Source organism: Myxocyprinus asiaticus, chromosome 14 (genome assembly GCF_019703515.2).
Source record: "Myxocyprinus asiaticus isolate MX2 ecotype Aquarium Trade chromosome 14, UBuf_Myxa_2, whole genome shotgun sequence".
Classification (NCBI taxonomy): domain Eukaryota; kingdom Metazoa; phylum Chordata; class Actinopteri; order Cypriniformes; family Catostomidae; genus Myxocyprinus; species Myxocyprinus asiaticus.
The window spans coordinates 4,369,195-4,386,725 of record NC_059357.1 but is presented as its reverse complement, the minus strand read 5'-3'; the positions used below and the strand labels follow the sequence as shown (position 1 = coordinate 4,386,725).

Below are 17,531 nucleotides of genomic sequence, written 5' to 3'. Positions count from 1 at the left end.
ACCAAACTCAGACCACCTCCTCCAGGTAGTCTCAGGTTTGGCACCGCAGTGCACTCCCCGGTCCGCATGACAGCTTTCACATTACCAATTTTTCATGCGAACAGTGCTGTGTTTCGAACTAAACTGCCAGTTTGAAAGCACCCTAAGTGAACCAAAAAGTGAACCAAGAGAAAAGGAACCCAATTCTCTTTGCATTCACACTGTCCTTGGCCTTGAAAGTGGAGTCAGATCTGTTTCTGGCCCTCTTTCTAAAATGACCATATATGCATAAACCTGTAATTGTTGAAGATATCTGGAATTTCACGAATGTGAAAAAGTGAACATTGAGCAAGAATGCACAACATAAGCGACCTGCACAGTGGATTTAAAGCAAACTGCACTCTACACCTCCTGAAATAGTGTCAATTTGGTTAATTAGTATGAGACTGAGTTTGTTTGGAAGACTTATATACAATGATTTTTCCTTTCCGAGTTTATTGTCATGATGATTTGATTTCAGACAGCACTTCTTACCTTGCGTCCACAGCAGTAGCCCAGACCCTGCATGACGGGGTCGATCTCCTGCTCAAACACCTCAGCCAGCTTCGAGCAGTACTTGTACACGCGAGACGTTTTGCGGTTGTAGAGCCAGGCATTGTTGAACATGAGCCAGATGTCGTCCACGTACTGCCAGGGCTCCTGGTACTGACCAGTGTCCAGCTTCCTCTTGATGGTGGACAGGTCAATGGGGTTCTTCACGATGTCAAAGTAATCCTAAAAAAACAACAACATAAAACAAGCTCATACTTTTAGACTACTTGTAAAGATACCCTCCCAAAAAATATAGGGCCATTCCTTTGTATGTTTTCACATATTGAATAAAATATTAAACAACCTTTACAACTGGAAATTATAACAGTTTTCTTTTATCACAATTAAGTGAACATAAGAGTGAATTTAAAATAATTTCACTCCTTTAGTCTGAGCAGATGTAACATGTAGAGCGTGGCACTAGCAACTCTAAGATCATGGGTTAGATTCCAGGGAACACACAAGCTGATAAAATGTATACACCGAACGCAATGGAAATCACTTTGGATAAAAGTGTCTGCAAAATGCATAGAGGTAGACTGATATATTACTTTACCGATTAATCATTGCCAATAGTTGCTTTTTGGAACTGTCAGTTATCTGCAAAATGTATACCGATAGTTTTTTTTTTTTCATTCCTCATCTGATGATATACAGTTGAAGTCAGAAGTTTACATATACTTAGGTTGGAAGTCATTAAAACAAATTTTTTAAACACTCCACAGATTTCATATTAGCAAACAATAGTTTTAGCAAGTCTATTAGGACATCTACTTTGTGCATGACAAGAGTATTTTTTCCAAAAATTGTTTACATACAGATTGTTTCACTTTTAATTACTATCAAAATTCCAGTGGGTCAGAAGTTTACATACACCAAGTTAACTGTGCCTTTAATCAGCTTGGAAAATTCCAGAAAATGATGTCAAGCCTTTAGACAATTAGCTTCTAATAGGAGGTGTACTGAATTGAAGGTGTACCTGTGGATGTATTTTAAGGCCTACCTTCAAACTCAGTGCCTCTTTGCTTGACATCATGGGAAAATAAAAATAAATCAGCCAAGACCTCAGAAAAAAAAAATTATGGACCTCCACAAGTCTGGTCCATCTTTGGGAGCAATTTACAAATGCCTGAAGGTACCACGTTCATCTGTACAAAAGATAGTATGCAAGTATAAACACCATGTGACCATGCAGCCATCATACCGCTCAGGAAGGAGATGCATTCTGTCTCCTAGAGATGAACGAAGTTTGGTGCGAAAAACAACAGCAAAGGACCTTGTGAAGATGCTGGAGGAAACAGGTTTACAAGTATCTATATCCACAGTAAAATGAGTCCTATATCGACATAACCTGAAAGGCTGCTCAGCAAGGAAGAAGCCACTGCTCCAAAACCACCATAAAAAAGCCAGACTACAGTTTGCAAGTGCACATGGGGACAAAGAGCTTACATTTTGGAGAAATGTCCTCTGGTCTAATGAAACAAAACTGAACTGTTTGGCCATAATGACCATCATTATGTTTGGAAGAAAAAGGGTGAGGCTTGCAAGCCGAAGAACACCATCCCAACTGTGAAGCATGGGGGTGGCAGCATCATGTTGTGGGGGTGCTTTGCTGCAGGAGGGACTGGTGCACTTCACAAAATAGATGCCATCATGTTGAAGGAAAATTATGTGGATATATTGAAGCAACATCTCAAGATATCAGCCAGGAAGTTAAACCTTGGTCGCAAATGGGTCTTCCAAATGGACAATAACCCCAAGCGTACCTCCAAAGTTGTGGCAAAATGGTTTAAGGACATCAAAGTCAAGGTATTGGAGTGGCCATCTCAAAGCCCTGACCTCAATCCGATAAAAAATTTGTGGGCAGAACTGAAAAAGCATGTGCAAGCAAGGAGGCCTACAAACCTGACTCAGTTACATCAGTTCTGTCTGGAGGAATGGGCCAAAATTCCAGCAACTTATTGTGAGAAGCTTGTGAAACCTGCTTACCCAAAACGTTTGACCCAAGTTAAACAATTTAAAGGCAATGCTACCAAATACTAACAAAGTGCATGTAAACTTCTGACCCACTGGGAATGTGATGGAAGAAATAAAAGCTGAAATAAATAATTCTCTCTACTATTATTCTGACATTTCACATTCTTAAAATAAAGTAGCGATCCTAACTGACCTAAGACAGGTAATGTTATCTACGATTAAATGTCAGGAATTGTTTAAATGTATTTGGCTAAGGTCTTTGTAAACTACTGACTTAAACCGTGTGTGTGTGTATATATATATATATATATATACATACATATATATATATATATATATATACATATATATATATATATATATATATACATACATATATATATATATATACACACACACACACACACACACACACACACACACTCTGCCTGGCCAAAAAAAAAAGTTGCATACTCAAAGCCTTTAGCTTTGATTACGGCGCGCATTCGTCGTGGCATGGTTTCGACAAACTTATGCAACATCACAACATTTATTTCCATCCAGAGTTGCATTAATTTTTGGCCGAGATCTGTATTGATGACGGGAGTCCTCGTGCTTCCTAAACCACTCTTTCACAATTTAAGCCGATGAATCTTGGCATTGTTGTCCTGGAATATGCCTGTGCTGTCAGGGAAGAAAAAATCCATTGATGGGATAACCTGGTCATTCAGTATATTCAGGTAGTCAGCTGACTTCATTTTATTGCTGCATAATGTTGCTGAGCCTAGATCTGACCAATTGTAGCAACCCCAGATCATAACACTGCATCCAGAGGCTTGTACAGTGGGCACTATGCATGACTGGTGCATCGCTTCATGCGCTTCCCTTCTTACCCTGATATGCCCATGGCTTTGGGATAGGGTAAATCTGGACTCAGACCACATTACCTTTTCCCATTGCTTCACAGTCCAATCTTTAAGCTCCCTAGCATATTGAAGATGTTTTTTCAGATTAGCCTCACTAACAAGTGGCTTTCTTGTGGCCACACAGCTGTTTAGTCCCAATCCTGTAAGTTCTCGTCACATTGTGCATGTGCAAATGCTCTTACTTTCACTATTAAACATAGCTGTGAGTTCTACTGTTGATTTGTTACGCTGTGACTTCAAGCATTTTAGTGATCTCCGATCACGATCATTCAAGATTTTATTCCGACCACATTTCTTCTGCGAAGCTGATGGTTCACCACTATCCTTCCAGGTTTTAATAATGCGTTGGACAGATCTTAACCCAATTCCAGTGATTTCAGCTCACTGGCTCTCCTTAGTTGTTTTCTTTGCTTGATGCAGGCCAATAATTTGCCCCTTCTGAAACACAGTAACACCTTTTCCACGACCACGGGGTACGTCTTCCGACATGGTTATTTAAGAAATGAGAAGCTACACACTGCATCAGTTAGGGTTAAAAGAATTGTTGCCAGCTGAATCGTATTGATCCATGCAATAATGATCCAATCATAGGCTCTTAAGTATCTGCTTATTTAACGACAATTTTTCTTTTTTGGCCAGGCAGTGTGTATTTAACAGAGCTTGAAAAAATTTACTTTGTAAACTGAACTTACTTCCTGTAAGTACCTGAGCCTGACCAGAGAATATTTATGAAAGTCTGGTGCACCCTTTATTCCATTCATGCATTCATTTGATAAAAGTTTTAGTTGATAAGTACTGCATAAAAGGAATGACCTGATAACATTTTGTTGGTCTCTGAACAATAAAGACAGAACATATAAATGGATTCAAGTGATTTACCGGGATGCCCAGTAGAGTGGGGTCCACTGGCTGGCGGAAGGGCAGGGACTCTGGGTCTTGCCGATACAGAGCTTCTAAGGTGGGCATCAACGCCTGTCTGAGCTCCTCTGGTTTAAATACTGTAACAGATCATCATGATGTTATATGACTATCAAATAACATATTACATTGAAAGAGGTGGTTTCAACCCTTTCAGAACGAAGGTTTTACTTTTCTTTCGTGACTGGGTGGATTGACCGGCTGGCGTCGTGCTGTTGGTGCTGGACACTTCCTCCTCTTTTGGCTCCGTCTTTGTCTCTGGTTTCTTCTCCTCTGTCTCCATCGGTTCCAGTTTAGGTTCTACAGCCTCCGGCTGCTCCTTCACTTGTGGAGGTTTGACATCTTCATCCTGTAACATCATCAAAAATGACAACACTCAAGAAAGAATCAAAGAATATAACGTTAAATGTTCTAAAAACTGTTTTAGATGCCTTTGAAGTCAAAGTGAAATGCCAATCGAAACCCATTTTCCTTCGGTAATGCGGCATGTTTGAGTAAAATAAAATATTCAAAGAGAACAAAATGTACAGCGGGACTCTATTTTATTTACCGGTAATTTCATCATGAAAAGGGGGCACCTCCTGAAACACCACTGGCACCCAATTTTGATTATTAAATTACTGCCCTAACTAGAAGCAAGAGATTAGAAAGGCTGAATTACATTCAAAAGTAGCCTAAATAGCCTAATCAATGCCTAAATAGCTATTTGTCTATTGAATAACCAATAGCCCATGTGACCTAGGTGACATCATCTAAAAAATAATGTTGTTTTAGGGGCAAAGTTATAACAGTTTGATAAAAGATTTCAGAGAACAAAAGAAAACAAACTTGGTGGACATTGTGAACCTGGCACAATAAGACCAGGAAAAGTACATTTTTCAAATTGACCAAGTTACATTTCCGTACTGACCTCCATTTTGACATTAGGCTGTTTTTTCCCGGACTCAAATTCCTGCTCGTCTTCTTGATGCTCAGTTTTAGGCTCAGCACCAGAGAAGTCGGGCAAAGCTTGCTGGGAGTGGGTCTCGGCCACAGATGCAGGCGTGGGAACTCTGTTATCAACGCTAGTAGCCATCTGAGAGAGCTAACAGGTTGAAAACACAGGAACAACATTGTTTTTTTTATGACTGATACCAGATTATTTTTAAGTAACCGATTATCGGTTAATCTCTACAAGAAAGTCACATTATAAATATTTGTAATTACTACTATTGTCATTCTACTACTAATAATAAAAGCATTCATCGGTAGACCCTGATCACCAATTAGGTAGAAAAGTGTGAATCTGTACAAAATATTAGTCAAACCAATTATCTCTACCGACTGGAATTGTGATCGTAATTAAAAGTGAAACAATCTGGCTGTAAACAATTTTTGGAAAAATTACTCATGTCATGCACAAAGTAGATGTCCTAAAGACACACATAATGAATATTAACTATTGTTACTATTATTGTCATAATAACAGTAATAATAATAACATTTAATGGTAGACCCAATTGTAAAAATCTGATAACTAAGTAGAAAAGTGTGAATATCTATACCAAATATCAGTCAAATCGCTTATCGGTCAGTCTTTACAAGAAAGTCACATTATGAATCAGAGGTGGGGGCAAGTCACACACGTTGAAGTCACAAGCAAGTCTCAAGTTTTAACCATAAAGTCTGAGTCAAGTCTCAAGTCGCAGTGCAGACAAATCAAGCAAGTCAAGTCAGTCACTTACCTCAAGCAAGTCAAATCCTGCTAATTATCAAGTCAAGTCACAGTACCAAACAGAAATAAAAGTTAATATTTGGAAAAGATGAAACTTATATACATATCTTTACATACATGTATATTATATACATACACTATATGGCCAAAAGTTTGTGGACACCCTCTTCTAATTAACGAATTTGGTTACTCCATTACATCCAGTAAAGAAAAATCTTAATGTTTCTTTATGTAATGGCTTGGGCTTTGTGTGCTTCCAATTTTGGGGATAGCCCTTTTCTGTTCCAGCATGACAATGCCCCTGTGAACAAAGTGAGGTCCATAAAGAAATGGTTTACTGTGTCTGGCGTGGAAGAAATTGACTGGCCTGCACAAAGCCCAGACCTGAACCCCACTGATCACTTTTGGGGTGAACTGAAACTGCAACTGTAAGTCAGGCCCCATCGACCAAGATCAGTTCCTGACCTCACTGATAGCCTTGTGTCTGAATGAGAGCAAATCACTGCAGCCATATTACTACATACAGTATAGTGGAAAGCCTTCCCAACAGAGTGGAAGCTGTTATTACAGCAAAGGGGGAAATTGATGCCTAAGGTTTTGAAATCAAATGTTCATCAAGCACGTATGGTGTCCACAAACTTTTGGCCATATAGTGTATCTGTGCTACATTAATATCTGAAAATAAAATAATATCAAATAAAATAAATAAAATTCAGTTACTTAAAATGTTCAAAATCGCAACGAAAATCCAATCTACATTATTGTGTCTAAAATTGGTTGCATTTGCAGAAAATAAGGTTTGCCAAGACTTTGTCACTAAATTGTGAACGAAGGGGCCGCATTATAATCCCTCCATGGCTGAACACACGCTCGACAGGATCATAAAAACATCATATCATAAAAGCTAAAAAAGTATAAAATATCCTCGAGTGAAACGCTGCTAATAAACATTAAAACGGTGTTTATATTGTTTTCCATCATTAAAAGAAACGAGTAAAAAAGGCAAATGTCAGCTAATTTCAAATGTGTTGTTAATAGCGCTAAAATTACAAAACATGAGATTAATCGTGAATAATTATTTTGATTTACCCTTAAAAAAAATTAAAAAAAATTGCACATTAATCTTTCTAGATATTAGTGAAATCTATCAATAACAAAATTATTTACTTTTCCTTGTGGTTCTTGAAATGTCGATTGAAATTTGAGGTAGTGCATCTGACAAATCTTTTTTGATTGACACGGTCCAATTCAAAGTCCTTATAGACAAAACAGATTATTTTTGGAGGTCGATCGTCTGTCACGTTTGGCACATTTTGAGCTTGTGCAGCATTAACTGCTCAGGTGCCGATCAGTGGTGCTGGCGGTTCCGTCGTGGCTTATAATACATTTTTACATATGAATTAATTAATGCCAGAATTATTATTTTTGAAACAAAAATTTCATTAATGTTTATAATAAGTTATTAAAAATGAAAAACCTTTAAGTCATTACGAGACACTACATTCACAAGTGACGTGACAGTGCAAACCTACTTTACACAACATTTTTTTGCAATCGTAAGCACCAAAATTAGTTTTGTGTATGAAAACTATTACGTGAACTGAGGCGGCGGATATTGAAGTGGAATATTCATGACAGATTTCCTCTGACTGGCGTTAGACTTTGGCTGTGTCTCAAGTCTTAGTGAGTTGCCTAAATACAGTAGACAGCATCTGCACATTAATCTTTCTTTTGCAGCATTTGCACATTAATTTTTCAGTAGACAGCATTTTTGGGTGTCAAAACCGAAGCACTTTGAGCGTATGGGGGCTGTTGTTCACATTAAATGCTTCCATCCGTATTGTTTTTCTATGTAAACATGTGCTAGACAGACATTCACAGGTGATGTCTAGTAAGGCAGTTTAGCAGTTTTGAGACACCACCTTTAATTTCCTCTTGAACAGCAACGGAACGCAACAGCTCAACACTCGCATCACTGTGACGGAGGACTAAAACTTTTTCTCCATCTTGGTCAGTTGTCGAGATTTTGTGAATACGGAAATATATTTTTCGATTGGATTGGATTTTAACTGGTGAGTTCGCTTAAACTATTTGTTCTTTTTTTTTTTTTTTATGTAAAAATATTGCATACTGACTTTTAGGCTACCCATTTCTTTTAAAATGATGAACTGCAAATATCAACTGAAGCGAAGATTTCCCTTTGTTTGTTTAAACGTTTTTCTATAACAGATTAAAATTGCCTTTGACTTGAGAGCGAATGACTTGAGACTCGACTTTGACTTGAAGTGGAGAACTGAAACTAAAAAGAGAAGCATGACAGTCAACAAAGTCATTTTCTTATTTCAATCAAGCAAGTCGCAAGTCCTGAAATTTGTGACTCGAGTCATGTAACTCAAGTCCCCCACCTCTGTTATGAATATTAATAATTACTTTTGTCATATTACTATTACTAACACTACTACTAACAATAATAATAGCATTTATCGGTAGACCCAATATTAAAAAACCTGATAACCAATTAAGTAGAAAAGTGAGAATATCTGTACAAAATATCGGTCAAACCGATTATCGGTCAATCTTTAGAAAGAAAGTCACATTATGATCATTAATAATTACTTTTACTGTCATATTACTATTTCTACTACTACTACTAATAATAAAAATAATACCATTTATCGGTAGACCCAGTATTAAAAAACCTGATAACCAATTAAGTAGAAAAATGAGAATATCTGTACAAAATATCAGTCAAACTGATAATCTATCAATCTCTACCAGAATGATGCATTATTAATATTATTTTTACTATTTGTGTCATACTCATTATAACAACAGCATTTATCAGTTGAACAAAATATTTCAAAAATATCCAACCAATTATCGGTCCCTCTCTACGAGAAAGGCACATTTGTTTAAATGGAGGCTGTATTTTCATGTCCATCCTCACCGGAGTGCTGGGCTGCTGGGCTTGCACAGAGGTGGGCTGCTGCATCTGCAGGGGGGGTTCGGGCTGGGACTGCAGAGGCGTAAGCGGCTGGGAGGGGGCGGGGGAAGAGCCCAGGGCAGAGGGAGGGCGGGGCAAGCTGCTGGGGTTGTGGGTGGGCGTAGCCTGGCCTCCCACAGAGGCCGGTGTGGAGGGCTGGGCCTGGAGTGGCTGTAGGTTACCAGCTGCTGGGGTGGAGGCAGAGGGTGGAGGAGGGGTGGAGCACAGAGCAGACTTAGGGCCCAGGGAGCCCACAGCATTCAGGGTCAGGTTAGCATTTGGCTGCTGCTGCAGAGGAGATATGGAGCATATACTAGCTGAGATAAAGCACAAACACTCAAAACTATGTACTCATACAACAAGCTTTACAAATGTCTGACACTTGTTTTTGCTGGATTTTCACATGTAGACATTTAATTTAGGGATGTTAAGGGGAAAAAAAACTTATTCTCATTACTGCAGTGCAAAAATAAAAATTATGTATAAATTGTCAAGTATTTATACATTATGATAGTATTTGTTTTACTGCCTTAATATGCTGATTCATTTTTTTTTTTTAATTGCAGTAAACTTTTTACTATAATCAAGGATCCCATCCTTTATGACCAAAGGATTTTCAGGACTTTTCCATGACCTTTCCAGGCATTTGTGATACCTTGATATAGAGTTTAAAAACCAATTTTGATTCAGATGTTAATGAATCAGTTAGACCGTAAACTGTTTCAACCAATTCAATGAAAAGGAGCAGACTCAAAAGAAAGATTCGCTCACAAATTAGACATCACTACAACTTGCAAGCAAGTTTTACTCTATCTAGCTCATGAAATATATTCACTAGAGACATATCCATGACTATGATTTTATTAATTTCCATCTTTTCATCATCATCTTAAAATTCCCTGATATTTCCAGTCTTTCCAAGACCTCGACAGTAAAACAAATACCCTATTACAGTAAAGCGACTAACCAGAACAAGAATTTGGGGGGAAAAATATCTTAAGGTTATAATGTCTCAATGCAAAAAATCTTAATGGCCCGAAAATAAGCTTCATTTTCTTCATGTAGAATATATTTTTTCCTTTGCAATTGTTTTTTAATAGAAAATGGACACCCCTAAGCAGAGGAAATATACCTGTAGAGAAACATACCATATTTGAATTCCTCACCTGTGCAACACCTTGTCCTGACTGCTGTGCCAGGTTTACATTCACATTCATGCTTCCAGCTGAGGTTGGGAACAGCGTCTGGTTCATGAACTGGTTCTGATTGGTTGTCTGGCCCACCATGTTGTTAGCATGGCCTCCCATCATGCCTTGACCTTGTGGCATCCTGGAGGGAGACATACTCATCTGCAGAAACAAGCCATAGAAGTACATTAGAAAAACATAGCAACTCCAATTTTGATGCAATTCAGTTAAGATACACATTCACTGCACTCATTAGTTGTTCCAAAACCTAGAGAGCTGCCTACATAGACAGCATTCTTCCAACACGAAGGATATACCAACAGGTTGGCAGCATAATTTATGCTGCCTTCTAAGATTCCTTCTTTTGTACGTCCTAAAGTGTAGTGATAAAAACTTACAGCATTACAATTTGACTATTTTATCCAATAGTTATGACTAATAATCATAATGTACATTTATGATTATTAGGATATCACATTGTTAGTTTAGAAACATGCCAACACTATCAAAATCGATTTGGAGTCAAGTCTCCAGTGTACTTTGCGTGAGAAGCGCAATTTTTGTGGCGTGCAGAGTTACAGAATATGTTGAGTGCTCCAGACCAGTCACTTATGAGGTTCCATTTGGGTTAGGGTGCTGCCTTAGGGGCGTTATTGTGCCTGAAAAAGCTAGACGCAGCGCAACGAATAGAACACAACAAAGATGTCTTGAGACAAAGTTGAAGTTCTTTTTAACTCAACACCACATCTATAAAATGCGGCGCTCCTGCATGACACCAGGCGCAATGGTTAAAGACATCCGTCTAGCGCATGCCAACTAAAAAAACTGCACAGGTGGATGGAAAAACGCTTTCAGTGTAAACAGCCCCTTAGAGGGCAGCAGACAGCAAGGCAGCTCACTATGTTAAGGAACAGCGCTATAGAGTGATGCTCACTGCTGAAACGGTGCCCATGCCCATCTGATTGGGGTGGGTCATCGGGGATGGTGCTCTCGGAGCACCCACCGGCGACTGGTTCATCTGCACGTTCTGCATCGTCACAGGGTTGAACTGACCCATCCCTGCAGGGAAAGATGGAAACACAAATTGAGCTTTTCCATTTAACAGGAAGTTTTGGAGTAACTCCTGCATTCCAGTATGCCTTGTGTCTTTTATTTTCCAAAATAAGTAAATAAAAAGACATGGAGCTCAAATGAAATTGGTAAACAAACTGTGATTAATTCTCTGCACACAAAAAAACACTCAAGTCAACATGCAATCAAAACTGAAAATGTTCTTAATACATGTTCCTGGCCTTATTGTGTACGATTCAGTCAACGTTATTCCGTCTTTGATCAAAAAGTAATAACTTCGATTCACCTCCTATGTAATCAAGGCCATGCGGGCGGGACAAAGTAATATTAAGTAATCATATCATAGCCTATCAAATCCAGATAGAAAACTTATGTCAAGCCACTATAAAATTTCACACTGAATATATTTAGTTTCACTTGAAAATACGTCAAATTAAGACATACAAATGTGTTGCAAAAGGTATCCTTAAAGAGGTCCAGAACTGAGCAAATCACAAACATAAGTCAAAGATACAGTAGTGTAAATATGAAAAGACAATACCTTGGGGGACTTGCATGCGGGCCATCAATGAATTTGGCACACTGGGCATGGGAACAGGTCCATCTGTGGAAAGGAGGGGATATTTTCAGCAGTTTGAAACATCTAACGAGATCTTCATAAACCTGGACATGGTCTGCAGAACTTTTATGCAAATATTAACATCCCAGAAAACCAGAAGGTCACAGTTTGGAGAAACTAACTTGGTGGCCGGATGGCTTGTGTGGGTCCCATAGTGTTGGGCTGCGGAAGGCCAGGCTGCTGAGGACCCTGAGCGCCCATGGGCGGCTTTGACAGCCTGGACTTCCTCTTCTCCTCCAACTCCTTCTGGATCTTATAGATCTTCTCAGCCAGGAAGTGGTAATACTCATCCTGAATACAAGACATTTAGAGATTTGTGAAACGTGGACTACCTGGTGCCTTTTTACAAAACCACTGTAATAATCGAAATTAAAGGGAAAGTCCAGCCAAAAATAAAAATTCAGTCAACATTAATCTGAAAAAATGATGACCGAATTTTCATATTTGGGTGAACTACACCTCTAAAACGTAGCATTAAAGTTAAGGTGGTTTACCCTGCTGTTGGCAGACTCGTACATGTCCCCTTCAACCTTACGGGCATAAGCGACCAGGTTCTCCATGCGTCTGTCCTTCAGTGCTGCAGGGTCTGGTGTGGGGAATATGGCTTGAACTCTGTGGAGGTGTTCAAGAGTATACAGACTGTGAGAACGGCTCTAAAAACAACGACAGCTCTTATTTTGACGAGATATGGCTTCCTGTCTGACTCACAGCTTGTGCACAAGATGGTTCCTCAGGTCCTGAGTGACATGCTCGTGCCAGGGCTTCTTCATGCCAGGCATGGACAGCGGCGCCGCTGTGGGCAGGTTCCCCGTGCCCCCCATACTTGCCCCGTCTGACATCATCGGACTGTGTGAGAAGGATTATGCATTCATACGTCACACCAAATGACATAAAATTCCAGAAAGTGTGTTTCTACATCTTTCCAATTTTTTTGTCTAGGCTCAATGACATGATGCACATCTTTAGTCTGTATCTATTAATTTAATTACTTAAATTTAAAAAATACTAAATTAAATGAAACCTATTTTGATATTTTGGGGGACTTTAATTGATCAATTAATTGACTTAACTGATATATACAAAAAGTCAGCATTTTCCTTTTACAATATTATACATATTTTTTACAACTTTTGACCACCAAATCAAAGTCATTGTGGTGTAACCAACATGCAGGAAGCCATTTTTTTGTCATGTGAGAAGAAAACCATAAAACACTCATTACTCTGTGTCAAAGTCAGTAAATCTCTTAAAATTTGGAATGCCCAATTTCCAATGCGCTCTAGGTCCTCGTGGTCGCGTAGTGATTCGCCTCAGTCCGGGTAGCAGAGGACGAATCCCAGTTGCCTCCGCGTCTGAGAACGTCAACTTGCACATCTTGTCACGTGGCTTGTTGAGTGCGTTGCCACGGAGACATAGCGCGTGTGGAGGCTTCATGCCATCCACTGCGGCATCCATGCACAACTCACTACGCGCCCCACCGAGAATGAACCACATTATAGCGACCACGAGGAGGTTACCCCATGTGACTCTACCCTCCCTAGCAACCGGGCCAATTTGGTTGCTTAGGAGACCTGGCTGGAGTCACTCAGCACACCCTGGGATTCAAACTAGCGAGCTAGTGAACTCCAGGGGTGGTAGCCAGCGTATTTTACCACTGAGCTACCCAGGCCCCACAGTTTAAACATGTTTATTTATTTTTTTTAAATAAAATGAAACCACTATGAATGCACATGTTTCTTGAACTAGATTTTTTTTAAATAGTTTTCTTTTTTATGGTAATACCACTTGACATTTTGGTCGAAACGTAAAAAAACAAAAAACAAAAATGAAACCACCATAAATACAAATATTGCATTTCTAAAAACTCAACACATGGTTGAAGACCATGAATACAAATAATTCATTTCTAAGAACATGGCACATGCTTTTTTAAACTAGATTTTTCCTTGTCTCTACATTTATCACATTCTCTTCTGACATCACAACCCCTTACAGCTAGAAAACTAATAAAATCATCCCACAATGACCCTGTTTTAGTCTGCATTGCTGTACTCTACAGATGAATGTTTCCCACTCTGACCGGGATGTTAAAAGGTGAAGGGTGGAAGGTGAAGAGACTCACTTGCTGTTGAGGGATGAGGGGAGAGAGGAATCAGTGTGAAGATTCGTCTGATCGCCCAGACCGTTACCGCCCATGTTCATCTGGTTAGTGCCTGAAGATGTCATGGGAAACCAGACAGGGGTTACACATGAATATGACACATATGAGGAGCAATCAAGCATGAAGTTACAATGACTGTTGTCTCCCTGTCGACCATTTTCTTTTTACTTTCTTGCCCCGTTATGGTTTATCTAATTTAAGCCATATGAATTGTATCTACCAAATTTAATTATGGAAGGGAAAATCTGTGTGCATGTTTATTAATTAGTACATAATAAAAGGCATGAGGCCATGCGTAACAGTGATTTTACCCCTTCTCCATGGTAAAGTCAGATTTCAAAGTTGGAATTATTTATTTTATAATATTCAGTTTGATGCAAGATGAGGTTATAGAATAACTCCTAAGGTTAATGAATGAATGGGGAAGACTGAATTGTTCAAATAAATATGGCACTTTCCTCTAATATCGATTAGGCATCAGAAGTAACATTATAGATTTCTTTGTAAATTGAAATTGCTACCTAATGCGTTCATGGTGCGCAGCTGCTGCTGGGTCTGCGTGGGCTGCTGTCCTGCAACCTGTGTGTCCCGCTGGGTCACATACGGGAGGCCCAGTGCTGCATATGCCCTCTGCATGGAGCTGGGGTCTATATGTGTGCTGCTGCTGATGGCGGGCGCCGCGGGTTGACTGGTGCCAACGGGGCCCAAAGGAGCCTGCATGCCAGTGTTAGGGGAGCTCAGCATTGCTGCAGATGAAATTAAAAAAAGTATTAATACAAAGCATCAAAAGTACCCACAAAAATATTCCTGACAACATGAAACGTGAAAATTGACTATCTACTTTCCTAACAAATGTTCATGGTTGTACTGTGTACAATTCATGAGTGTACATTGCTATGTAGAAATGTTGTATTATTATTATTCATAATACTTAATCAAAACATACATTTCTCCACCTTAGATTTCTCTAAGCTAAGCGACAATTAATACGGTACCTTTTTATAATCCAAATCAAATCCTGATAAACAGTCAAGTCATTATTTCCCACTGAATACTCCATTTCACTTATAAATACTTCACATTATGGAAGTTGAATGCAAATGCTACTCATTTATGCAAAATTAATTGGAAAATGTCCTTATTTACAAGTCACTGGATAAAAGCGTCTGCGAAATGATTCATGTACATTTACATTTCAAATATCTAAAAATGAAATTGCCAGTAACCTACTGAAAGTAATCAATTTATTTTCTATCATTCTTCTATACTTATATTCTACTATTTCATGTTGTCATTAAATAATTACATTCTAATAAGTTCATTTTGACAGCATCTGCTCAAAGACACTAATCAAATGAAAATCATTCAATTTTATTTTTTATTTGAGAACATTTAGTTGCAATTTTGTAGTAATACCACTTCAAATGGAAGCAGGGGCATTTAAAGTGTAAAAGTCACATTATTGCACGCAGAGCGCTTTCAGTATTGGCAGAGAGCAGAACTGCAAGATAGACTCAGAGAACGTGCTTCTGTTGCCACTACAGGGGGATTTAAACGAGTCAGTGATCAACTGTCCAATCAGAGACCAGAACATTCTCTGTAAACCTATGGGTGGAGCCCCTCCCTCATAGTGTCAGATTACAGCTCTGCTGCATGTCTCATGCTTTCACACTCAGAGCACAGCAAAGACGAACGCTTCACCTACAGGTGGCAGCACTCATATGAAATCATCACAGACTCACAAACTGAGGTTGAGAACGGACTGATGCTTCGACAATTAGACACAACCGTACAGCATCAAACCTATGGTAGAAGTTATACTACACAGAAAAAACGTTTCCATAGTCTACCATTTCCAGAATGTTTTTGTAATTGTTTAAATTAAAACTGACAATATTTGCTATAATAACATTTAATGACATTTCCTCAATGCCAAAAATGAACTGGCATAAAAAGTCCATTCATTTTAACTGTGCAACATCAAACTTGAAGCTAGTTGAACAAATTCAGGGTTACAGGATTGGTTTCGAGTTGACAAAACCAAACCAATCCTATCAGGCTTAATTAGTACAATGATGCTGCTCATCAGCTTTGATCCGGAGTTTAAGATTAACTCACAAACATGTTCACATGAATGAGTGACGTTTGCCGCTAACAGTCAATCACGTGAAACATGGAGAGAGAGCGCGATTCACCTCTCGAAAGTCAGTGGGATTTACCTCTCCACTGAAGGCCGGTCGTTATAAAAAAATGAACAATTTAAACACAGTAGCGGTTCTAGCTTGTATGGCGCCCTGGGCAAAATCCGCTTCAACACGCCCCCAAAGTTGTTGGCCGGGGGGGTGGGGGGGGTATTGTAGTGGCTGACTACCACCACTGGAGTTCGCGAGTTCGAATGCCAGGGCGTGCTGAGTGACTCCAGCCAGGACTCCTAAGCATCCAAATTGGCCCGGTTGCTAGGGAGGATAGAGTCACATGGGGTAACCTCCTCGTGGTCGCTATAATGTGGTTCTCGCTCTCGGTGGGGTGCGTGGTGAGTTGAGTGTTGATGCCACGGGGGATGGCGTGAAGCCTCCACACGCGCTATGTCTCCGTGGCAACGCACTCAACAAGCCACGTGATAAGATGCGCGGATTAACGGTCTCAGACGCGGAGGCAACTGGGATTCGTCATCCTCCACCACCCGGACTGAGGCGAATCACTACACGACCACGAGGACTTAAAAGCGCATTGGGAATTGGGCATTCCAAATTGGGTGAAAAAAATAAATTAAAAAAAATAAAATCAAAATAATAATTAAAACACATGATTTACACAGTACAAGGGATCAATGTACAGTTATAAAAACATTTACACAGCAAGAAGAAACATCACGGCTGATGCGAGAGCTCAAGAGGACTGCTGGAAACTAATTCTGAATGTGATAAAATATATCAATGTGTAAGTGAAGTCATATAGGTCCACAAGAAACACACGGGCTTATTGTTTTTAAAAGCTTAAAAACTTTATTTAAAATATTAAAGCTTTTATATGCATTTAAATTGAAAGCTTAATATAATTTATTACTATTAAAAATTAATACAGGCTACTATTGAATAATTAAAAAGTGAGCTTGAGTACTGTATGCAAAAAGTGGCTTAAGAACTCAATATATTGTTCGTTTTATTCTCATATCATTGAACAAGCCTACAGTTGACAGCAATCTGTTTTGCATCGAGTATGTCAACATGTCCAGTTCTCACAGAACTCCTTGCGTTCCATCTGCGTTATTTTTAATTGTTGCTGTATGTACATGTGCATGGCTCAGACAGACACGTTTGGACCATCTCACTGGTATTCATCGTCATAAATGCCACATTTTTAGGATTCTGTCAAGTTAAAAGTAGTGGAAACTTTGAAAATCTCATCTCAAGATTCCTCTATTCT

The 17,531-nt window shown here is 39.2% G+C and overlaps 1 protein-coding gene across 2 annotated transcripts in view; it reads right to left on the bottom strand.

Annotated features, from left to right (window-relative positions):
• The window catches only part of LOC127451969 (CREB-binding protein-like), a 70,693-nt gene that overhangs the window by 16,814 nt on the left and 36,348 nt on the right, over nt 1–17,531 (bottom strand). Inside the window, exons 6-18 of one of the 2 annotated variants that reach the window (XM_051717067.1) lie at nt 14,627–14,851; nt 14,067–14,157; nt 12,653–12,790; nt 12,439–12,556; nt 12,067–12,235; nt 11,867–11,929; nt 11,189–11,313; nt 10,234–10,416; nt 9,032–9,355; nt 5,281–5,454; nt 4,542–4,719; nt 4,332–4,450; nt 514–753 (exon numbers count right to left, since the gene is read on the bottom strand). In XM_051717067.1, the coding sequence (XP_051573027.1) occupies nt 514–753; nt 4,332–4,450; nt 4,542–4,719; nt 5,281–5,454; nt 9,032–9,355; nt 10,234–10,416; nt 11,189–11,313; nt 11,867–11,929; nt 12,067–12,235; nt 12,439–12,556; nt 12,653–12,790; nt 14,067–14,157; nt 14,627–14,851 (2,147 nt within the window). The remainder of the gene's footprint in view (nt 1–513; nt 754–4,331; nt 4,451–4,541; nt 4,720–5,280; nt 5,455–9,031; nt 9,356–10,233; nt 10,417–11,188; nt 11,314–11,866; nt 11,930–12,066; nt 12,236–12,438; nt 12,557–12,652; nt 12,791–14,066; nt 14,158–14,626; nt 14,852–17,531) is intronic. The other variant, XM_051717068.1, reaches the window with a different exon arrangement.